The 26,734-nt window shown below is 33.9% G+C and overlaps 1 protein-coding gene across 1 annotated transcript in view; it reads left to right on the forward strand.

Annotated features, from left to right (window-relative positions):
- LOC145662845 (carboxypeptidase B-like) overlaps positions 1-26,734 on the forward strand; it is a 448,585-nt gene that overhangs the window by 402,553 nt on the left and 19,298 nt on the right. Inside the window, exons 2-4 of the mRNA XM_081728763.1 lie at positions 5,491-5,596; positions 14,930-15,079; positions 25,631-26,200. Of these exons, the coding sequence (XP_081584889.1) occupies positions 5,491-5,596; positions 14,930-15,079; positions 25,631-26,200 (826 nt within the window). The remainder of the gene's footprint in view (positions 1-5,490; positions 5,597-14,929; positions 15,080-25,630; positions 26,201-26,734) is intronic.

Raw genomic sequence — 26,734 nt, forward strand, 5'->3', positions numbered from 1 at the left:
TGTATCTTACTTTCATTTACATGCCACAAATATTTTGATTTAGTATGGGCTGATCTTGCATAATTTTAATGTTAGTAATACAACTTTTATATGGTTTTTAAATGTTTATATACATGGGAGTCCATATAAGGGGGCACCAGAGTATTTTAGTTAGAAGAAAATAAAAAAAAAATAAAAATAGGGCCTAAAGTAAATTAATTATCTATTTACTTTGTTACTCCTATTCATACTTAAAATCTACATCTATATGATAATTTGAGCTGTATCTATCCTAGGATGCAAAAAAAAAAAAAAAAATATTAAGACCATACGTATTTTACGTATCGTTGTATTTTTAAATGCTATAACACAGTTTTATTGTACTTACTTCATAACAGGTCGCAGTTTTTTGCATATGATAATTCCACGTTAAAGTATTTATGTAGATCTCCATAGGCCTGCTTCCGATAGTCATTAGAAGATGCACGTAAATAAGAATGCATGTTTTCATGAGTGACAATTCTTGATTATATTACATGGCTGCACAACGCTTAAATTCTACAAACAAAATTTTATTTATTAGAAAGCAATTACAATTTTACTTTCAACGCTTTTATATATAGTTTCATTCAATTATTTTTACCTTCGTTGTTCGAAAGATCCACTAATGTTTTTGAAAAAGAGAAAACAATATTTCCAATAATGAATAATATCCATGAAAATATTGGCTCAGTGGTAGAATGCTCACGTAATTACAAGGGGTCTCTGGTTTTATCCAGGCCAAGTGGGTTTGTACTAGAAAATATCGTGTCTGTGAGTTTTCCCCTGGTTCTACCGTTTCGTCTCACAGTACCATTTCTACCGTCCTTTTCTACCATTCCATTATTTTTTTCATAATCATTCATATTCATTAATAATCCGTTTCTTTTAGTTTAAAGGGCATTAGCATGGAATATAGACATAGAAACTTATGTATGAAAATGTTTGTTACACATCTAGTATACCAGTTATTATTATTAAGTATTCTACCTTTTAACAAGGGATCGCGGTGGCTCAATGGTGGAACATTCACTTCTGATGCGTGGGGTTCCTGGTTCGATCCCAGCTCGCGCTGAGTTTTGTGGTGGAGAAACACCGTATGCGTAGGTTTTCTCGGGGTTTTCCTGTTTCCTCCCACTTTTTCATTCCACCATTTAATTCCTTTCTTGTCATCACCGTCTCCTTTTTTTTTTTTTTTAGCTCACACGGCATAAACGTGAGACGCAAAACTCAAAAATTTTATTTCTTCTCATTTTCTACCTTTTGGCAGGTCCTGGGACTGAGTTTCTTTTTAGGTCTGGTCCTGGAAATGTTTCTTCCACGTTTTTCGATCTTCAGCTTTCTCTTTTAAATTCTTCATATCATCGATCAGTTGTGTTCTTCTTCCTATTTCTCGCTTTTCTTCCATCTTTCCTTCTATTGCGGTACGAAGAAGACAATTTCTTCGCAAGATGTATTCAATCCAAACGGCTTTCCTATGGAGGATGTTGGCTAAAAGCGTCTTCTTCTCTTCTATTATTATTGAAACATCTTCATTTGTTACTCTCTCTCTCTCCCTCTGTCTCTCTTTGTCAGTTTTATCTTCTCGATTTTCCTCCAACATCATATTTCGAAACTCTCTTCTCTAACTTCCGTAACGTTCAAGTCTCTGACCCATACATCTACCCAGATATCTATAATGCTCGGTATTAACAGTGAATTCTGTCTCTTCCGTCTCTCCAAATTATTTGTGCAAATACTGTCTCTTCCGTCTCTCTAATTTACAAAAATTTTGATGGCTGTAATAATGCTGAAAATGTGTTGGGTTCTGGTAGTGCTGTAAAAATGATTTGAGTTAGTTTTGTTATTCTTATTCGAATCTCCGAATTTTCGCTTTCTATATTCGAATAATTATTATAATAATTATCCTTACTTAAACAATTGAAGACTCGCTGTAGAAAACAATGTAAAAGTGCCAAAAACAAAAGTTACTGTAACAGTAGAGACAAAAGATAGTAAACTGTGCCCAAGCGTAACAAAATAGAAAATATTATTGCTTAGAAATAAACCTAGCATATAGCGAAGTATGAGAATCTAAGGCATAAACGTATTAAAAAATAAAATAAATGAAACAATTGCAAGCTGACACTTATATTCTTTTCTACAGCGAGTCTTCAATTATTATCCAATTGCAATTACTCGATTTACTATTCGCTTTATGAATAACTGTTCATCATAGAAATAAATATTGGAATAATGAATATTCGAGGAATTAATTTTAATAGCTCTAGTTTCAAGTTACCTTGAATAATTTCATAATTACCTAAAATTTTACTATACACTCTGCGGATTCTCGTTATACTTATGTCCACTGCTGAAGACAATTTTTCGTTAATAATATTAACTTAGTTACGAACAGCTAGGAAAGTTGTATAAATGAAGAGGGATAGTAACTTAGTAGTAATCTCTAAGGGTTGCAGATTCAAACGCAGAACAAGCAAGTTTATTATGAATAACTTCATGTTCATGAACGAGTCCATATAAGCACCCTTGAAGTTGTTGCGCAGTGTAAAATCAGAATTTATTGCAATATGTTAAAGTATAAAGTGTCAATCAATACACTGGCTCAAAACATTTGTTTTTGTTTATTTGTAGAAGTCTTGTACCACTAGACAAACTGTTTTTTAGACAAACACACATTATATTCCGAACTCTTCCATATCAATAAATACCGTTGCAGAAAAAATGACACAGTGAAGTGAATAATCAATATTCAAGTGGAAGAGGAAAAAGTAAACACATTCAATGAAGTAATATATAAATAATAGTAGGAAGATAATATAATATACTAATAACTAGCGATGCTATGCATTTTCTAACCGAGCTATCCTCTATATTCCTCCTCTAATTTCAATCCCAAATTATAGAGATAAATCTCTAATTTTTAACAAAACACACATTATATTCTATAACAATCTGTGTGTGTGTTTGCTTATTACAAAATTCATTTTTATTGAGTACGTTGAATGAATTCAACTCCAAGGAATCGAGATTATACCGGTAGAAAAATACTTCATATTTGATTAAAATTGATTTTCCTTTAATGAAATTTGTCAGAAATTGTTTAGATGAGTTCCCTTATTTGACTAACTTCAACTCCAAACAGTAGAGATTATGTGGGAATCTCAATAAACAAATACACCAAATTGTGCCAAATCGTACACAATTCTTGCGAAAGTTAGAGTATAACACACACACACACAAACACCCCCATATATATCCATAGATAGATAGATAGATAGATACATAGATACATACATGTATCTATCCATATATATATATATATATATATATATATATATATATATATATATATATATATATATATATATATATATATATATATATATATATATAGATAGATAGATAGATAGATAGATAGATAGATATAGATATAGATAGATAGATAGATAGATAGATAGATAGATAACATTGAGCGATAAACTAACTTTCGCACATTAAATCCAAGGTAGTGTGAATATTTGTGAAGTCTCAAAAATTATATCCCATGAAAAGACATTGTAGATAATATTTGTAATGGGAGGAAGAATAATCCGAATCACATTAGAGAGCTAAAATCATCGCTTATTCTTTACTTAGTTTTATTCTCAAACATTTGGGATTACGAAAAAGAGTCGCAAAAAATACACATAATATTGTATGAAACCAAATAAGTTTTATAAATGTTACGAGCATGGAACTCTAAAAATTCGGGGTGAGAGGGTGAAATTTCTACTTTATTCTTCACTGAAAATCAGACAGAACGATTGGGAAGCTTCAAAGGAAATGTACGACATATTACACCAAATCGAGCATTTTTTACTGAAAATTATCGTAGAATATACTGTAATATATATTGCTGTAATATATACTGTAATATATCAACTGTCAGTTCTCAAGTGGCATTAGGCTAACCCTCTGCGGCTCATTTAGTCTGATTTGTTTGATTTTTAGTTCAGCGTCTCTTTCAGCAGCGAGGCTATATGAGACGTGAACCTACAGTTTAACGTGGGATCCGAACCACATGAGCTCCCACTGGGACATTTGAGACACTAACAGCATCTTGTGCGCAAAAGGCTCAATATTTTTTAGGCTATCTCATATAAGATCTATAAGGTAACAAATCAAAAACTATAAAAATCAAAACAGAGATCGCGAAAAGGATAAAGGAATAAATAACAAACTGTAAAATATATAACAAGAAAGTAACCAAAAATGATAACAGAAACTTATCACAGGAGAAGTCAAAGTAGAAAATTCTTCTCAACACGTTAACCATTTCAATTCCACGAATAAAGCAGTAGCGTCATTTCAGATTTGGCTTGGGAGGGGGGGGGGGGGCAAGACCCCTTGATATAAGTAAAATTTCGCGTTTTTCACTGACTTACTACTATTCTATTGATAAAAACTATATAAATCTCAAACTTGAGTTGATTTTGAGTTTAACGTCCCGTTCAGCAGCGAGGCTATAGGAGACGTGGACCTACTGATTAACGTGGAATCCGAACCACATGAGCTCCCGCCGGGAATCGAAATAAATCTCAAACTCAGGGGGGACAAATGCCCCTCCCTGCCCCCCTAAATGACGCCCCTGGAATAAAGATTAGAATACGGTCACTAAAGATCGCATTATCCCCCAAACCCCGATTAAGACTATTAAGTAAATACATGTACATAAGGTATTTCACACTTAATAGTTGAAAAATGTCCTAACAGATATACGGAGTGTCTGAAAAGTCCCCTGACATAGGACTTTATTATCCTAGTTACAACAAAATATAAGATCGAAAACCATATCCAAATATATTTTCAATCTGAAGTGAAGGATTTTTTTTTAATCGAACGAGCCGTTTGGGCTGTACACTCTTTATGCACCCAATATTAAATGAAAATGCAACGTTGCCATTTATCTGGATTCACAGCATAAGTGAATGAAGTTACTGTCTATTATGTGCCGATGGTCCGCCCATATTTCAAACATGTCTCCATTTACTTTATTTTATAGATCCAGATAAATGGCAACGTTGCATTTTCATTTAACATTGGGCGCATAAAGAGTACAGCCCAAACGGCTCGTCCGATTTTAAATAATCCTTCATTTTAGATTGAAAACTTCATATTTGGAGATGATTTTTCCTCTTACATTTTGCTGTAACTCTGATAATAACAGAGTTACCCTATGTCATGGGACTTTTGAGACACCCTCTGTGTGTTTAGCGAGATCTTAAGACGTTATGGGAGTATTTTGAAATCGTTTCTGTAGTATAGTTCATTCATATCTAGAAAGAAAAAAATGAAGTAAAAAACGGACATACTACATTAACTTGCGGAAAGTATGTCTACAAAATTATATAGTCATGTCGTTCGTGTTAAACAACTTTAAATTTTTAATTTTCCTTTAATTTAATGCTTTTTTCTATTACTATTTTTCAGAAAATGATTACAACGGAGAATCCTAAACTATCGAAACAACAAAGAGAAGAAATGAGAAGTCAATTAGGTCACACGATGTCGTGGAAGAGGTATCATCGATATGCAGGTAAGTAGTGTATATTAACGATGTCAGTGGGGAACCAAACAAATTACAACTTTTTACTTGTAATAAGACTCGTTCAATCATATACTTTTGAGTATTTAGTTTATTTCAATTATGTATTTAAAGTTGGGATGTTACTGAACTAATGAATTTAAAATGACAGTAACTGTGAATATTTCGTCTTGATAAATTTTCACTCAATTCTATACATGATCAACTAGTAAAATATTTGACTTAATATAAAGTTAGGAATAAACTCTAAATGTAGATGAACGACTCAATTTTCTATTCAATTGCACAGAAAAGTTTGAACGGAATTTGCCCCAGATAAAAGACAAAATAGGAAGATACTACCGTGAAAGCTACAGTATAATATTAAATAGCAAATAACACAAGGAGAATGAACACAAAAATAATAGTATTTTTTTCCTAGCAAAATTCCGACTTTTTCGATGTAGTAACATTAATAAAGCTTTCTTTTTATCTTACAAAGAAAGGACATGAATCTGTCAACGGGACTTCCTAATCAATCCTAGTCCATTCGATAAACATAACAAAAATATGTTCGTGCACAAAAAAGATTAGATGCCATGCACAACGGAGTAAGTCCCTGGGGCCCATTGACCCTGTTAGTATACAGAAAATCGTAGACTCGCAGTAAAATAGCTATTGCATGAACACTATTCATTATAAGCGATGGTTTATAGTTCATTCTCTTCAGCATGAAACAAGCTTGCCAGAGGTGATATGTATTGGGGCTGATAACGTACATAAACAAAGAAAATTGAGAGAATGTTGGTAAAATATCCTCCAGAAATCCCTCCCATCAACTTTGGACCCCTCTGGAGTAACCCCGGGTAAAAGCACACAATCAAAATGTATCTCAACAAATACTATAGGGGATAAGAAATGTGTATAGCAAGTTTTGTATTGATAGACGGAATAGATGTGAGGTAAAAGCTTGTATACCATTACCGATTTCCCCTCATACCTATTCTGACTCCTGTACTCACCCATATAATCATATAAGATAATAAGACCTCATCAAAAGGAATAAATTGAGCCAATCACCTCCGAAATTTACATTTTTGGCAATTTTGTAACCATGAAAGGGAACGAGATGGACCACCCAAAATTATAGGTACTTGTTAGAGTCCTATACTACTATACCAAATTTTTAAATTTGACAATTTCAAAAATTTAAGGGGTGGGCCAATATATCCTCCCAAATTTCAAGAGAGGTGCGCCAATATACCTATGCCTTATGAAAAGGAACCTCTGGTCAGAAACTTCTGAAATTTGAGTTTTTGGCAATTTTTTGCCCATAAAAGAGAACGAGATGGATCCCAGATCTTACCAAGGTACACACCATGGTCATAGACTATCAGAGGAAATTTGGTAATTTCCAAAATTTAAGGGGGATGGTTCTAGCACCACTGTCAAAATTTAGAGGGAGTAGCTCTAGGTACCTCTAGGTCATTGACCCCGACCCAGGACCATGGGTCCTGAGGCAGGGGCTCGGGGCCAAAAATGTCCTCGGCTGTTCCAATTACTACGGGTTTTCATCAGTGATTCTGTGAATAATATACAATTCGTTCCTTCAATAGGGGGACAGTCTACTTGTTTGTAATTGGACGAGGAAGGACAGGATATGATCGCAATTATTATATTAAAATCCCCATATATTTTAATCTCTAAAGGTTAGGACATGAAATTTAATATGAACATTCATTTAAAACAAAAATTTTAGAAATGATCCAAAAAAATACATCAAAAGATTGCGATCTTGGCAATAATTAGTGTTTGGATCAGGGACTACAAAAGCTTGGAACGGTCCCTAAATTAAGTGTTCGTATCTTTTACGGAATAAGCACATTATACTCATTTAAGTGACAGTTTGAGTTTGGCTAAACTATATATAGTTCTTCAGATATAAGGCGACAAGAAAATGTTTAAGTGAAATATATATTGAATTTTGTGGATCAGGACCACAAAATTTTTGAACGGTCCCTAATTCGAGTTTTCGTATCTTTTACGGAATAAGCACATCATGCTGAGTAAATTGTTAGTTTTGGTTTGGCTACACTATATGTAGTTCTCAAAATATGGGACGTACAAGAAAATGTTTGATTGTATGAAATATGTTGAATTTTGTGGATCAAGGCCCCAAAATTTTTGAACGGTCCCTAAATCGTGTTTTCGTGTTTTTTATAGGAGCAGAAATTACTTTTTTAAAGTAAGAGTCTACACTGAGGGGAAAAATTGTATGTGGCGTACGTAAAATCGTATGTTACATGTGTAAATCCTGTAGTTTTTGGACTTAACGTACAGCAAACGTATAACTGAAAACGTATGTTTTATAATACTTTCTGTATAAGTGTTCCATCTATACGTACTTTCGTATGAAACAATATACGTGGTCAGGATCTTACATACAAATTGACGTATATAACATATAGCTGACGAAGGTAACATACATACAGTATATTAATGCAACATAAGACTGTTAGATATCAGACATGCTGGAACTGCATAATGTAACATCTAAGGACAGTGCCTATGTAGCATACGGATAACGTATACTCCCTAATGATTTCTGTAGTAAGCAAGAGGATTCCGTATATTTGTAGAATATACCAAACTCTGGAGAACGGATTTTTCTCAGTGTATAACTCAGAATTTCTTTGAGTTAGAGACATAAAATTCGGTATTTGAACTTTTTATTTAAAATAATTCAACATATATTTCAGAGTTTTATATATATATATATATATATATATATATATATATATATATATATATATATATATATATATATATATATATATATATATATATATTTGGTCTAGGAATTAATTCGTGCGGGTGGACAAGAGATGGCGCAACGAACGGAGCGTCCCACAGTTCCGTGTATCCACACATGTGTTGCAAACCCCTGTCATCGCGTATCGTTCGTAGTATAGGGCAGTGGATTAAAGCGTCAACAACACCAGTTTGTAGTTAAGTGAACATGGCGCAATTTGTGCCTGATAAAGTGTTTTTGCGGGGTGTCCTGCTGCATTACTTTAACATGCAGAAAAGTGCGACTGAAAGTCATCGTATTTTGGTGGAAGTGTATGGTGACCATGCTCTAGCTGAGCGAACGTGTCAGAAGTGGTTTGCACTGTTTAGAAGTGGAGATTTCGGCTTGGCAGACCAAGAGCGAGCTGGACAGCCAAAAAAATTTCAAGACGAAGAATTGACAGCATTGCTCGAGCAGGATTCATGTCAAACGCAGGAACAACTTGCAGCAGCATTAGGCGTTGATCAAACAACAGTCTCCAAACGCTTGAAAGCCATGGGAATGATTCAAAAGATGTCACATTGGGTTCCACATGAATTGAAAGACAAAGACGTTGAAAGACGAAAAACCATTTGCGAATTGCTGCTTCAACGACAGAGCAGAAAGGGGTTTCTGCATCGAATTATTACGGGTGATGAGAAGTGGATCCATTACGAGAACCATAAACGAAAAAAGGCCTTGGTGAAACCAGGTGAACCAGGTCCATCACAACCAAAACGAGATATTCACTGTGCAAAGGTTATGCTGTGCATATGGTGGGATATGAAAGGTGTGGTGTACTATGAGCTGCTGCAACCGGGTGAAACTATGAATGGAGAACGTTATCGACGACAATTAATGCGTTTGAAGCAAGCTCTGGCCAGAACACGACCAGAATGGGAGAACAGACATGATAATCTTATTGTTCAACATGATAACGCTCGCCCACATGTCGCAAAACCGGTCAAAACCTATTTAGAAAATGTCGGATGGGAAGTTTTACCCCACCCGCCGTATTCACCAGACGTTGCTCCTTCGGACTACTACTTGTTCGATTGCATGAACAACGATTTGATTGGACAGCGGTTTACTTCTTCAGAAGATATCGAAACATGGGTCTCTGACTGGATCGCTTCCAAGGATGAGGACTTCTTTCGCCACGGAATCCGTACATTGCCTGACAGATGGGCGAAAGTGGTGGCTAGCGATGGACAATATTTTTCTTAAGGTATTTATGTATTTTGTGTTTGGACTACAGCTTCAATGTGTGCGTACCAACCGCACGAATTAATTCCTAGACCAAATATATATATATATATATATATATATATATATATATATATATATATATATATATATATATATATATATATATATATATATATATATGTTCTAGGAGGAAACAGAAAATGTAGTAACAAACAAGTAAAGGGTCCAAATGTATGAATGGAGTTGCAGGATGAGACATAGTGCATCCGATAAAGGGTGTGAAAATATGTGTATGTGCAAAGTTGTAGCGGCTGAGCGCCATAAGAAACGGAGGGGGAGGGGTCAAAGTTGGTGGGAGAAGAGCTATGCTGTTATTAAAATACATCAAATAAACTGTTGAATCGTGAAAATAGTGAAAAATAGACAACGCAAACGGTGGTAGTTTCTCATATTGACAAAAGAAGAATGGACAGAGTAGATCACGAACCTCCGTCGCCATCTTGAAATCCGCCATTTTGAAATATGTGATATTTTTTGAAATGGAAAGGTAGACATATGATACATCAATTAGGGCCAGCATGTTCTCAAAAAGTTAATTATGAACTTTATTGATCATTATCTGCACTTATTTGGAATATTTAAGATCACCTTTATAGTTATTTACGAAAATCTAGGAGACTGATACTCGTATATCGAAAGTTAGGATTATCACGAAAACACATGTCAGTTAAACAATCTACAAGCCAAGAAAACTAACAGTGAAATTTGATATCCAAGTTGTATATTATTACATTATTATTTATGACGTTACTTTCAATTTGTTTCATATAATGCCGAAGAGAACTGTCCCAGTCTGGAAGAACAGTTTCAGCTTTTCTTTTTATTGCTTTGTTTCTCGTGCTTTTGGTCGAAAACAATGTGAAGTTTATATGGCTACGTTTCGTTAAATGACATACTTACTAATATAGACCATAACACAATAAAATTTGATAGATTGAAATGCAATTATTACGTACTGTACATAAACCACAATATTTTTCACCACTTGCAATATTTTTCACTCAACTTTCTTTGTCCACCTTCGTAAGCAATAGCAACTTGGGATGAGTGTAGCATGTGATATCTAAACGAAAAGTGGTTCGCAAGTTCGGAAGTTGCAATCATGATCCATCGTCGGAGAACACAGTAATCGTATCCTGTGCGAACATTATCACAATAATCGAAGGCTTCATATTGCAAACAAACTGATCAAACATAATGCGGCACGATTCGAGAAAGCCACCTCACCCGATAACTTATTTTCCGCTACAACTTCATTGCTCTATTCGACTGTAGTAGGTGAACAAAGAAAGTTGAGTGAAAAATATAGCAAGTGGTGAAAAATATAGTAGTTTACGTACAGTACGTAATAATTACTTTCCAATCTATGAAATTTGTTGTTATGGTCTATATTCGTATGTCATTTAACAAAAGGTAGCTATATAAACTCCACATTGTTTTCGACCAAAAGCGCAAGAAACAACAACAACAACAACAAATAAAGCTGAAACTGTTCTTCCAGACTGGGACAGTTCTCTTCGGCATTATATGAAACAAATTGAAAGTAACGTCATAAATAATAATGTAATAATATACAACTTGGATATCAAATTTCACTGTTAATTTTCTTGGCTTGTAGATTGTTTAACTGACATGTGTTTTCGTGATAATCCTAACTTTCGATATACGAGTATCAGTCTCCTAGATTTTCGTAAATAACTATAAAGGTGATCTTAAATATTCCAAATAAGTGCAGATAATGATCAATAAAGTTCATAATTGACTTTTTGAGAACATGCTAGCCCTAATTGATGTATCACATGACTGCCTTTCCATTTCAAAAAATATCACGTATTTCAAAATGGCAGATTTCAAGATGGCCGCGGAGGTTCGTGATCTACTCTGTTCATTCTTCTCTTGTCAATATGTAAAACTACCACCGTTTGCGTTGTCTATCTTACACTATTTTTACGATTCAACAGTTTATTTGATGTATTTCAATAACTAGCATAGCCCTTCTCCCACTAACTTTGACCCCTCCCTCTCCGTTTCTTATGGCGCTCAGCCGCTATAACTTTGCACATACACATATTTTCACACCCTCTATCAGATGCACTATGTCTTATCCCGCAACTCGATTCATCCATTTAGACCCTTTACTTGTAAGAGGGATGAAGGTTGCAATTATTATTATTATTATTATTATTATTATTATTATTATTATTATTATTATTATTATTATTATTATTATTATTATTATAAGATGTTCATATCTCAGAATCCCTTAATGTTAGAGACATGAAATTTAGTGTTTGGACATTTTACCTAAAATAATTAGGCACGTATTTAAGCGTTTTTAGATGTTTGACCTAGAGTGGAAGATAAAGGATTGGAGTATTTCCCTAAGATACCAATACAAGACGTTAAGAATTTAGTGCGAGATTTCGATTTAAGACAAATTCTGTATGAAAGGTGCAGCCAAAATATACTATACAATTACAAAAAGGCAATTAAAGATGAATAATAATGGATATAATTTTTAAAATAACTTTTATATTATAATTGGCTAGGTACGCATACAAAATAATGTTTCATTCAGTTTTTTTCTCCTTTGAACTGGAACAAATACGTATAAACGCTTTACATTTTAAACATTTTCTGTTTTTATTCCACACAATAGCTGGAATTTTGTGTCATGGTCTTGTAATCCAGTTCTCCTGAAGGCGAGATAGTGTGGTGGCGAGGTTTGATCTTGTATAATTGTACAGTCGCCAATTGCGCTGAATCCAAGCCCCGTTAATTGTACACTGAGAAAAACCCGTTATCCGGACAGCGGTATATTGTACAAATATACAGAATCCTCTTGCCTATTACAGAAATCAGTACGAAGCATACGTTATCCGTATGCTACATACGCACTGCTATAGATATTACATCATGCAGTTGCAGGATATCTGACGTCTAACAGTTTTCTGTATATCACAGGCATATACTTATGTGACATTCCTCAGCTATATGTTGTGTACGTCCATTTGTATGTGAGATCCTGACCGCCTATATTGTTTCATACGGAAAGTACGTATAGATAAAACACTTACACGGAAATATTATAAATCATGTTTTCATTTATACATCTGCTGTACGTTAAGTCCAAAAACTACAGGAATTACGCATGTAACCTACTCTTTGGAGTATGCTACCTACAATTTTTTTCTCAGTGTAGGTCCCGTACTGGATAATCTCGGTTTTGCATAGGAACATAGATTACACACGCACAGGGCATTTGTTTACAGTAAACGCATATGTATCAAGAGAAAATAAAAACAAGTCAGTTAAAAATTTACATAACTCTGCCAAAATCACCTTTTTCCTTGTCCAGTCTTCCTCACTTTACTAATAACGCTCTTTTTTTTCTTCCCACATACATCTTGCATGAGTGACTCCAATGATATGTACAAACGATATTTCGAAATTCAGCTCTACAAGTAATGGCCAATGTTACAATTGACACGCATTACAATTGTCCCCGGTCTCCCCTACATATTGGTAACGCTCATTCTTCTGTTAATTTTAAATCATAGTTTCGGCACGCAGCCCTTTTAACATTCTCTTAGGAAAGGGCCAACTTTCTCTAGAAATATTAAGACCAAATCTTTGAAAATGAGAATCTTTTAGAAATGATGCCTCAACCAGTCTTTTTTTTTTTATCATATTACGCCAGTGATAATAATTATTGGTAGATCTCAGAAATACAGTTGCTTTCACGTGTCATACAATAGCACTACTGAAAATAATCAATGTCCCATCAACCAATAATTTCCGTTATGGTATTTTTAAAAACTTAAGTCTACCAGAAAGCAAAAAATTTGAATTCTTTGTCTTATCAAGGTCATATGGATTATTTGTATATTTTCACCATTTATTTGAAAAAAAATTGCAATTGCACATTAATACTTATTTTTAATTTCATCTAAACTTAACATGAGCAAAGCTCATAAAATAGTAATTACTGTCAGAGTTCCTTCCGTAGCAGAGTTTAGATATGACCCCATCTCATTTTTATCGTGAATTTACTTGTTTTCTTCGAAACGTGATTGTTAAAATTTGATATTGAATAGGGAAGTGAGATTCCGGAAAAATTGAAGAAAGAAAAATGTACTAAGGTACAATACATAGCAATTTTGTTATATATCAAAGACTGTTATCGAATATAATGTAGACAAAATGTTCCATAGACAGTCATTCCCTGATGTCCAAATAAGTTATTTACTTGTGTGCATGTGCTTCATTCGTAGTTTTAAATTGCTTTTTGTGTGTGTGTGCATGAATGTACAAGAATTTAAAAGAACCAGAAATATATTTGCGTGCAGACATTTATTATACATATTAAAACAAGTTATATCAAGCAACTTGCCGTGAGAAAAGTCGTAGACAAGTTATATTGCAGAAACAGGACTACCAGACGTCTTTATTTTTACCTGGATGTTTCCTTTTCGAATTCTTAAAATAGTCTGGCAGGTTTTGGGGAGAAATATTCTCGGTTTTGGGTACATACAAATTCGTACATATATATCGCATCCAGCTTAAGCATGAAGGGAAGGAACTAAGTTTAGTTGTAGAAAGCATATTTTCTTCCTATGCTATTATGAGATTTGTCCTGTATAAATTTTTATATGAAATCTAAAAATGTCTTCTTGTTTAAACTCTTTCATGTTTTAACTCTGGGTGCTTGCAATGCAGGCCTTAACTAATCGAACAAAGAAGCAGCAAACTATGAGTGAGATAATAATAATAATAATAATAATAATAATAATAATAATAATAATAATAATAATAATAATAATAATAATAATAATAATAATAATAATAATAATAACTATGGCTAGTCGATGAACACATCACTTAGTCAAGTCTTTCTAGCGCAGTAAGTTTATTGCTCTAACATTCTTTAATTAAGGCCGAAATATATTACTTACAATTTAGCAAACGATATTCCTAAAATTAAGCAAAATTGTGGATACCTTTCCATTCTCATATTATTCACTAAAAAAATGCACTTCCATATTTGATGTGATAACTTTACACAACTTTAAGTCTTCTGGAAGCTTCTTGAGTAAACGCATATTTCGATAGAATAGAAGTTATTTGTTTTATCTGCTATAATGAACTAACAATTGACTTGTTTAATTCTTTGAGAAACTAGATAATAATATACGTATTTTATTATTATATACTTTTGTCATGTTGTTTTCTTTCCTTGACTATAGACATGCTCAAATATATGGACTACCTAATGAATACTTACCCCGACATCGTGGAAGTCATTACAATTGGCAAGTCATCGGAAGGCCAACCATTAAAAGTGGTGAGAATATCACGAAGGAACGAGGGGAATCCAGCCATTTGGATAGATGGAGGTGAGTTTTAGTTTCTTTGTACAACCCAGTTAGTATATATTTCATCCTGCTCACCATATTTTATACCATTACAATACAAATACAGACGTGTTCAAATTATTCGACTACACATTCAGTTTCTGAATATTCTACTATCCTTACAATATTACGTGAGAAAACACGTTCGAACTTAGTCCAAATTGCTGGTTTGTAACTCTGTCCTAATTTCTAGTGGGTGTGGCACATGCTTTTCAATATCAATAAAACAAATGTCTACGAGACATTCAAATATAATTATTATTCAGAGTGTATATCCAAATTGGAAACAAAAAATGAAATGGAATACTTACCAAAAAAATTATCTCTCTCACAAAGATTAATATTTCGTAAGAAATCACTTATTCTTTATTATGTCTTTTATTATTTGTGGCATACCATGTACAGTTTTAGCACATTTTGTCTTCAATTCGGCATTATGATACCACAAATTGTTGATCTTCTCGATCAATTGATGTTTAGTTGTAATGTGCTTCTTCTTCAGCTTTTCCTTCATAAAGCTCCAAAGGTTTTCGATCGGGCTTACATCAGGAATATTGCCCGGCCACAGAAGAATAGTAATTTCCTTGTCGTCTAAGAATTTTGTCACAGCTTTGGTCCGGTGGTATTAAGCTCCATCGTGCATAAAGATGAAGTGTGCATCATCAAACCGGACTGCAGTGTGGGGAAGCAGTTATTCTTGAAGAACTTATAGGTATTGGCCGTGCTCCATTGTTCTCTATACTACATACAGTATCCCAGGCCCGGAAACAAACATCACACCCCAGACCATGACTGAAGTAGGATGCTTCGCGGTTTGTTGGAGACATTCCAACTTGATTTCTTTCCCAGGTCGACGTCGCATATATATTATGAACATTCGTCAGACACTAGGACACATGATTCGTCACTGAAATACACTATTTTCTAATCATCAGCATCGAATATTCTAGGCCTCGTGCCCATTCGAGATGCTTCTTTGCCATGATTGGAGTAATTTTTGCTTTCTTTATTGGCCTACGTGCTTTTATTCCCTCACCATAAAGACTCCTTCGAACACTTTCAGGCGGAATGTCTGCACCATACTCAACCATTTTTATGCTTATATTTCTAGAAGTTGCGTTTCTGTTTCCCAGTTTTTAGTTTTCTGATACCTCTTAGCGATAGATTTAGTTTTCGCCCACACTTCCCAACTCTATTTTGCTGATACATTTCCTTCTTGCTCATTGCAACAGAGATTCTACTCGCAGATTTTTGCATTACCCCAACTCTACTAGCAATTTGTCATTGTGTATATCTTCCTTCCGATAGAATTGTTTTGATAACCTCATTTGACGCGGAAAAAAGTATCCGGCTTTTCAAATTATGCCACGATTACAGGACTACATAGTATAAAAGATTAATACACAAAACAGGTCACGATCATTTTAAACTGGCCCATTCGAACTGTTAAACACTTTGAATGTTGTAACTACATATGATTGTAACCACAACACTTCAGACTGTAACTTGTTGATACAAGCCACAATAGCTGTCTACAGCTGAAATACCATTTTCAGAAATCTCCGCCCCCACTAATGCTATCTGCTGTTCAACGATGATATCACTACTTCAAGTGTAGTACAGTAAACAAACGAAGAATCCTATATTGGTGGTTTAACCATTAAGTTACATGTTCTAGAACTCCGAAATTAGGACTGCAACATCAACTTTGCATTTTTCGAGCATGAGTCTAATAATTTGAACACGTCTGTAAATCATGACCAGAGTATTTGCCAGAAATTTTCCTCAGAGTGGGTGTAAATTGTAAAATGTTTTATGTGAAAAAAAAAGTTCTTAAGCGTATCTTTTAATATTACTTACACTTACAAGTTTAGCATAACCATCAAAAGCCACAACAGTCAGCCACAACAGCATTAAGGCCTACTTTATGTATTTCTTGAATAATTGTTTCTTTGATGCATTCTTCCTTAGTAGACTGAATTGGAACGGCACAAACGAAAATCTCCACTTTGCAAGCCTCTATGTAACGTATCTATACAGATGCTCAAAATTTCTCTTCCATTTATATCTGTGCACTCGTCTGCCATGAGTGAAAATTTACTAATTCTGGAGAACTTGGCTTTTGTAGATTCAGTGATGGCAGCACCAAAATATTCTAGAACAGAAATAATAGAGTAATGCGACTAGTGATATTCATTCTCTAGAGAGTTTCTTATATGCTGCTTTATTGTTCCTGAATGGTCTAGCGCTGCCACTGTACTAACTAGGGGTCTCCATTTGGATGTATGTGATATTTCTTCCGAAATAAGAAAAACGTAATTTTGAACAAATCTTTAGTTACTACCAAAATACCTTCACGTTGAATGTTAAACTGCTGATGGACTTGAGTAGAAATACTGTCACTTTGCAATGAGCCATGTACCGCACATGACTATCATTATTCCTGATCATGACTATCATAATAAATAGAAGTGTCTACAAGGGGGAGCATCATAAAATGTATCAAAATTTTACAGCCGAAAACTAGTAGAAATGCCCGGGAAGAATAATGTTTCTGCAAATTATGTGAAACTAAAGAACTGACCAGGAGAAAGGAGACTCTGGTAAATGAAATTCGGGACCATCTATCGAGAGGTAATAGTGCACATTTAAAGTGTTAATATCACAAACTGGGAGCGCGCAATAGCGGAGAAAAAGCGTCTTAAAATTTCTGAATTGCCCCATGTATGATACGACGCGTAAAGTTACCAAGTAACGGCGTGGCCAGAAATGGAGTGGGTCAGTGGGTCAAGTGGGTCAAGTGGGTCAAGTTTTCTGAGTGGGTCAGTAGGTCGTGGGTCAACAGCATGTGGCCCACTGTGACTCACCACCCACCATGACTCACTGTGAACCACCACCCACCATGACCCACTGTGACCCACCACCCACCGTGACCCACTGCGACCCATCACCCACCATAACCCACTGCGACCCACCGACTCAGTATGATCTACCGACCCTCTGCTCACTGCATTGTAGACAGTATCTTCTGAAGACTGATAAATTTGTCTTCGTTTTACTTTCAAGACCTTTTTTCCCTTCCTTTTCCACTTGTTTCTGTCTACTTACCTGAGGTGAGTATATCTAACCAAGTGAAAAAAGAACTTCAGGACTTTTGGATATTGATATTTTTAATTGTAATAATAGCACTAGGACTTCTACTACTACTTGGCTTTCGAGATCTGTGAGCTTTTAGAGGAGCTAACTACTGGAAAAAATACATTTTTGAATCACTGTAATATATAAATTATTATATAAAAAATTGAATGTAACTATGTGTGCCTGATCATCACGGTCAAATTGCAAAGTCAAATGAAATTACTTTTGGTATATATTAGGCCTTAATCCAAACTGGGATGTTATATTGCTTTTATTATAATGCATAATATCCTAAGGAGATAGAGATGATCCGAATTTTTGCGAAAACAAAGAAATGAGTATCTCGCAAACCGTTAAACTTACGGTGCTGAAATTCAGTGTATTAACTCTTTATTGAAAATAAACAGAATGTGTCCTAGCATTTTTTTAAATTCGCCTTTATGTGTGTGGGGGGAGGGGGCACTTTCTATATATGGAAAATTGGTAGTGAGTTGGTTTGTAAAAATGATCGAAAACGATCGATGTTATTTAAGAAAAAAATTCAGAAACAAAAAATACAGTGCTTGGCTTCATATATCCATTGCTTTCTACTATAATAATTGCTGAAGCTTATGGTTATTATATGGAGCGCTTACAGTATAGGGCAATCAACCCAAAAACGTGTGACTAAAATAGGCATAAAATTTGTACTGTAAGCTTAATTACACGGAAATTTTAAGTTTGGATTGTACGCATAATTATATGGAAAATTTTACACTTTTTTGCCTTTACGTTGGTCTACTTACCTTGATTTGGAACTTTCAAATTTCATCCTTTTTTCCACTGAAAAGTACTGATAATTCAGCAAGGAAATAATTATACTATGATAATTTAATTGAAATTCATCGTAATTTGGCCCATGGCAAACAGCAGTGTGATAATTGAAGAGGAAGAAGGAGGGAAATTCCCATTCACCTCTGAACACTTTGCAGGAACCTCGTTCCCTTTCGCTTTCTAGACGGGGGAGGGAACTTGGTAGTAGCATCAAACCTTCATGTGTAATTACAAAAATTAAATTTATAAACAAATAAGAAATAATCAGTTTATCAGGCTTTAATTGATAATTTATTCACAAGATTCCCTATCGAAGGCGTGGTAGATGAAGTTTCTGTTCTCCATGAGTTGACATTGCCAACTGACATGGTCGATATGGAAAAGATGTTGTTTGGTGATAGAGAGATTATACTTCTTGCTGGGTATTTCAAAACTGACTAAGAAAAATCGTTATCAGACTGAAGTCTAACAAGCAGATTATCGATGAGTAGTTGCAGAAATCGGGTAGAAATATTATCAATTTCCACGACAGAGTACGAAGGAGATTATGAATTTACAGATGACTGATATTAGAAATAGACTAAGTGCTCAAACATTGTCTAACTTGTTGTTCATCAATGTTAATGGCCCACCGCTAGACAAGCTCAAAGTAGACGAACTAGTTATTTCTTGGCTGAAGGATGGACATCATTCCGCTGCGGATGATTTACCACGAAAAAGTTACCAACAGGAAATAAACCCGATTTCAGATTTGTTTTAAGGTAGAAAATTACGAGTTATAGAAAATGTATACTTGTATTAGTAACGGCTTATTTTGTTATTCAACTTTGTACCTATTTTTTAGTAAGTCTCTACTATGCTTTAAGTAAACTACTTTGAATAAATATTCATAATAATTGCAATTATGCATATTTGTAATTTAAAAACGTGGTGTTTTAGTGATTACACAAATTACAATTATGAGCATACTTTATGGAGATGCTCTCACATAGGGTACCCGAGCACCTTTATAAACTATGAAAAACTGATTTTTCAAGTCTTTTGTGAGAAAAATACTGTGAACTGAGAAACCATAACCTTTTCCATATTGTACAGGGGTATTTTCCTGCGAATAGAAGTTCCTTTTGGAATGCGTTCAGAAATTAACACTTTCAAGAATACTCTCTTAGTACAAGTATATTTTAGGCACACACTAATTTCCCCCCATCTCGAACTGTTTCAATTTCCTCACTGACAAACACTTTACCATTTTATATCATAAAGGTCAGATCCACAGAGTGGTGCTTAAGCGATTGACTAAAAATTCGAACTCCGATTAGTGACAATTTCACAGTCTTGTTTTATTTCAAGTGTAAACTCTTTAGTCAGTACAGAAGAGGCCGTGGATCGTGTTCAGAGTTGATGACGATGGATTTTGGTTAGTCAGAATAGGTCATAGTGGATGAGAGTGGTTCATGGTGGGTGGTGGGTCACGGTGGGTCACGGTGGGTGGTGGGTCAGAGTGGGTCACCGTGAGTGGTGGGTCATGAAATGTTTGTTCGTTTGGAGTTTGACCTGTAGAAATTTACTTGTAGAAATGTGTATAGCAATATGAAAATACTTGTGATAAGTTCAAATAGAGGTGTATCTATTTTGCTGCTCTTGGACTTTATTAAAAGCCTTATTATTTCAAATATCACTGAAATAAGTCAGAGGACACAGTTGCAGTCAAGCATTGATACGTTTATGTACACTGTCTATCATTTGTTATAATTTGGTTTTGTTTTATGATCATGTGTTATAGCTGTGACAAACAGCAAGGTTCTCAATGTTAGACAGGAGTATATTTTTTATCTACTTTCTATTAGTATAGTTAATAATAGAGTTACATGCAATTACAGACATTAATTTGGTTCTTCAACCTCTTGTGTCTTGCAATAAATTAATAAATACTCGATTTCGGGTGGGTGGTTAATGCTTTTTGATTTTTTTCTTTAACTCTTCTTATCGAATTACTACCTTAATCTGATAAATATTTCCTTAAAATACTGAAAAAATTCCTCTCTCAAGAGCTGTACACAAAGGTGATCTTAGAGTTGAATCTACTCCATTTTCGAACCCTATAACTTACCTGTCCTAAAATATATTACAAAAAGTTCTTATTTTACTATCATTTAATAACAATTTAACATGTTTGGTACATAGTTTTTTTAAAAAAGAAATATCAATGATTCTGTTATTTTTACTTGAATTATTACTGCATTTACTTGAATTATTGTAGCTACCATAAATAATATATTCCATTGGCTTCGTTGTAGACTTACCAAAAGCTTCTCGTATTACTGGTTATGATTTACTACTAACGAAATTAACCTTATCAAGATGTACCTACAGGTAATCATAGTTACATATAGATCAAATCTAATTTGAACTACAGGAACCAAACGTCCCAAACAAATATGATTATTGGTAAGGTTTACAGCAGTTTATTACTGAAGGCTGAAAGTAGAATAGGTGTTTCGTGAACTTTGTTTTTGGCTCACTCTTTGTTTTATTGTACATTTACAAGTATTCTTGCATTGGGTCATCTCTCCAATAAAATTAGTATAACTTGTTAATGATATGATGATATTTAGCAGTGAAATGTCTAGCGTCACAGAAAAAGTGTCTAAATTCAACTAAAAGTAAGTTAACAATTTCGGTAAATCTCCATACTTGATTTTCATTTTCAACTCAAACCGCACACAGTATACTTACCAGATATATTTGAGTTTAATAACGTACCAGTTCGTGGTCCCGAGTTTGTTTCCTAACGATACACTTACCTCAGATATAAATCAAAATATCTCAGATGATCTTGATGCTGAAAAGAAATATTAAAAACTTCAAATTAATAACCAATCAAATTAATCAGTTGAGTTGGATAAGTGTTAGTTCCCATGCTTTCACTCTTAGTAGTAAATTAACTTGGATAAAATTAAAGAATGGTGAAAGCACTTCGAAGTGTGCATTTGTTAGTCCCATAGAAAACTGTGTAGTATCAAGAAAACGGCAGGGCTAGGAAGTTGATGGCTCAGAAAATATTAAAGGAAAGTAAAGAAGATGAGAAAACAAAATCACACTGCAGAAGAGGAAAATAATCTATAAAAAGTTAAGCTGAAAATTAGGAAAGGAAATTGAGGAAAATAAAGAAGTGGACAATACACATAAAACCCCCGAAAACCCCGATACAGCAACATCACGGCATTGTTGAAGAATAATCTCTAACTTTGGTAACTTAAATATCAAAGATCTTATAAAAGGTAAAGCCATCCCATATGGGGCTTATTTCTCAAAGTTACTAATCTTTAAATATGTTTTTCACAAGTCGTTATATATCATGAAACAGAAACATTAAAATAATTGCAAAAGTATTTTCTAAATACTAATACTAATACCTATAATTTATCTAATTTTATTGTATATGTAATTGTAAAATGTTTGATTTCGAAAAGTTTCACACTAGTATTACAAAACTAGTAGTTTTGAGAAATAGGCCCAATGCTTCAAGGCGTGGGTAGGAGCAGCGCATGTGTCATATGTGTTGTGGTTTGAGCACTGCTTCTGTTGTTTCGGAGTATAGTATAGTAGTACGTTCAAAAACTTTCATATAATAGCTTTGATTTTTTAAAACATCTCTTTTATAAGAGCTGGAGAAAAATAAAATAAAAGGAGATTAGCAACTTTAGAGAATAAAACTCTAAAATGCCCGCTTTCATATGTGAAATAGATGCAAAGAAGTTGGCACTAGAAACAAAGGTTGTAAGTGAAATGAACACACAAAGTTGTTGCTATGGCCTCAAATCCTTTTTCTGTTCATCCAATACCAAGAAAAAGAAGAAAAAGAGATGAATTATTATTTCCCAGGCTGATATCATTCATCAATAAAAGCAAAAATGGATAAGCTTGAGAGGTATGATCAAACGTGAGTTTTTTTTTTTTAATTTCAATCAGAGGAAAAAATTAAAATTACCATTTTGTTCAAATTGTATTAATATAGTGGAACATAACGTGTAAAGGACACATGATCATTTGGAATATAGAAGAACAATTTCCAGCCATCGTTTGAAAATATGGACCATCAAAGCAAGCAACAGGAAGGCTATCGACAAGAAGTGAAAACATCTTGATTGCATTGACCACAATGTTGACCCTTAGAAAAATCGAAAGATATATCGTGTCTAGCATTCGCAATATCCTACAACACGTCGAAACTGTGATGTTAGTTTGTATTCAATATTGGTTGTTGGTTGGTTGATTAGAGTTTAGCTTGAATTTCAGTAGCAAATCTATGTGAGACATAGACCTACAGTTCAACATTGGATCCCGAATTATATGAACTTCCATCGGAAATCGAATCCGTGTCTCCCGCGCCATGCATTCAATGTGTTATACTATACCACAAAGTTTAAAAAAGAGAGAGAGAGAAAATGAAATACACGAAAATCTTGAAAAACTCATATTTCGTTGCGTATAACAATTCTTGTTTTAGGTTACATATAAAATGCATGTTGTTTTTAATATTATATTAGAAATAATTTAATAGCTTAACAAACATGAAAACCACTCAGTTTCATGCTTCTAACTTCTAGCAAATCTGCCCTACTCTAACACAGGTTAATGTGTTTTAGAGATCTTACAATTTACAGCTATTTATTTTCCTAACGTCTCATCGTATGTGAGACACGCCATTACATCATAACTCCTGACTATCGAGTTGTTATTATAAATTATAACTATATATGACACTTTGAACAACATACATAAAGTTTGTAAAAAGACTTATTTCTAAGATATTTCAAGAAATCTCTGGGCTAATAACTTGTTACTCAGGATGTCTTACAAAAAGATACAGGAAGAAATATTTACACTGATCGATAGGAAAACACACACTCTTGCACATAATACTTTTGCTGTCAAATTTCTGGAATCTATCACACAACATGATTATATTGATAAATTCTTTATTTTACTTTAGATGTAAAAAGTTTCAATTCTAGAGAGTAGGTTAAAGGAAATTTTCCAAATCTCCGAATAACTGTTAGTTTAATGACAAATTGGCATCGGCAACTAAGGTATACATAATATGGAAAGTCATCAAATGTATAATAATAATAATAATAATAATAATAATAATAATAATAATAATAATAATAATAATAATAATAATAATAATAATAATAATAATAATAATAATAATAAAGTTTCTTAAAGAAGTATCAGAAATTTCTCCAAAACTACTGTTGACAGGATGCTGAAGACCAAAGAATAGTATCTACAAACTACATCTAATGCAGATCCGGAATATGACCAACATGTCGAGCTCTGGGCACGGATACAAAGCTAGATTATTTAGGCAGACTTTTGTGTTGATATTCTCTTCTGTGATGAGGTTTCCTTTAGTATCAACAGAAATATTAACCCCCACAACATGCGTTACTAGAGCAAGACTAATCTTTATTTCAAGTTGGATTTCAAAACACAAGTGATCAGGGAGTTACTGGTGTCATATGGCCTGTGGGGAGAAAAGATAATTATATATTAAGAATATATTAAGAATAGATATATATATATATTAAGAATAGATAAGGAAGAAATTAAGTCAATACCTGTATGGATAACAATGAGCAAATGGTATAAAATGTCATGACCGATCAATACGGGACTGCATACCTACTTTTGGGCTGCTCTGTATATACTTTGACATCTTTCTTGTTTTAAAAATACATAAAAGCAGGACACTTGGAGGAATTAAAGTATAGATACGGGAAATTTCTCTTCGGTTGTATCTGACTCAAATCTTTTACAAAATTTTATTTATTGTGAAGTACACTGGCATTTATATAACGACATAAACCAAAATGAATATACTTCTGAGTTGTATGCAATGGAAAAAGTGCTACCGCTTGATAAATATAAAAGAAACATTCGCTAATTTAGTGATGCTGCAATTCTGTATTTAGATTATATGCACACTCATGTTTCTTTTCGATTTATCGTGTCATAGTACTCTTTTCCATGTATGTATCTTTCCATAGATAATCTTGTATAATCAGAAAGCTTTCTGTTAAATGTGTCACTGTAAAACGTTTTGAAAGTTTTGCAGCGATCTAACGCTGGTTGGTACCAATGTATGTCTGGTCGATGACATGGTCTCTCGGTTTATCATTGAAGTTAGTTAGTAAGTTAAGAGATGCGGTCTCTCAACATAATTTTTGCTTGCGTAGTCATGGTATATATGCAACAGAAAATATAGAATCTGCATACTATGTTATAGCATGTATGATATTTCTGTCCACTAAAATTTTGTCATGTCCTTCTATATAATTCGGTCTTGGTTTTAAAAATTAAACTTCACACACTCTACTTTCAACTTAAGTAGCGAAAATTTTATTTTATTAGATGAAATAAAATTTCCACAACATAACGGAATATGATCTTGTGCTTGTAGAAAAGACATAAGCTTGATTAGTTTACATGAAATTGATTCTTGCTGCTTGCTTTAAATTTTATATGTGACTACTAACGAAAACTGATAACTACTTCTTTTTTATATTCTTGTAGGTATCCACGCAAGGGAATGGATTTCTCCAGCAGTAGTGACATACATTCTAAAACAACTAGTAGAAAATTATCAAGTGAATAAAAAAATTGTGGACGGAATTGACTGGTATATAATGCCTGTTGCTAACCCTGATGGTTATGAGTACACTCATACAACAGATAGGTTGTGGAGAAAGACTAGGTCAAAAACTACATCCGGTTTAGCAAGGATATTTTTTGGAAAGTGTGAGGGGGTGGATCCCAATAGAAATTGGGATTTTCATTGGGGTGAAAAAGGTGCTTCTGATGATCCGTGTGATGAAACATATGCTGGTCCAAAACCCTTTTCAGAGCCAGAGACTCAAGCAATGTCAGACTTTATTTTGGATCATAAACAGAACCTTAAAGTTTATTTATCATTCCATTCTTATGCTCAAATGTGGTTATTACCGTGGGGTTATACTAAGAAACGAGTGTCTGATTATGATGATCTAATGGCCATGGGAAAGAAGGCCGTGGATGCACTCACAAGGATCCATGGGACACAGTATAAAATTGGACCATCTACAAGCTTGTTATATCATTCAGCAGGTAAGCATCAAGTTATTTTTAATATTCTGGTAATCGTTACTCTACTCTACAATAATTTTGCTGTTTGTAAACTGTTCACGTTTTCTTAATGTTTTTAAATTGAGAAGTTCAAAAATGTATAATTAGTTTGGTGCTATTACGTACAGTTTTTCTTGAAATAGATTAGGGTGATGATACGCCATATAAATGTTTACGTCCGAAAAAATACTGATTATAATTATAATCATAAAAAATAAATTAACGATGGCATATCTCTGTGACTATCTTTGAATTTGTTATAAGCACGTACAGTTAATTACTCTGTTACAGTGGAAAAGTATGTACAATGTCTGGTAGCACTGAATGGTATCACGACGAGCCGTGTGCTGTGGATGCAGTGATAGCGCAGTTTAAGCTGTGACTGCGAAAACTACGTGTACCCCTATGTTTTGCTGTGTTCAACTTTGTTGTTTGTTGTTGAATCCAAATGGATCGTAGGTACTGTCAAAAAGATCCTGATTATTTCTGTTACATGTCTTATTTACTGCAGAATCA

Source organism: Thermobia domestica, chromosome 10, assembly GCF_964235325.1.
Source record: "Thermobia domestica chromosome 10, izTheDome1.hap1.1, whole genome shotgun sequence".
Classification (NCBI taxonomy): Eukaryota; Metazoa; Arthropoda; class Insecta; order Zygentoma; family Lepismatidae; genus Thermobia; species Thermobia domestica.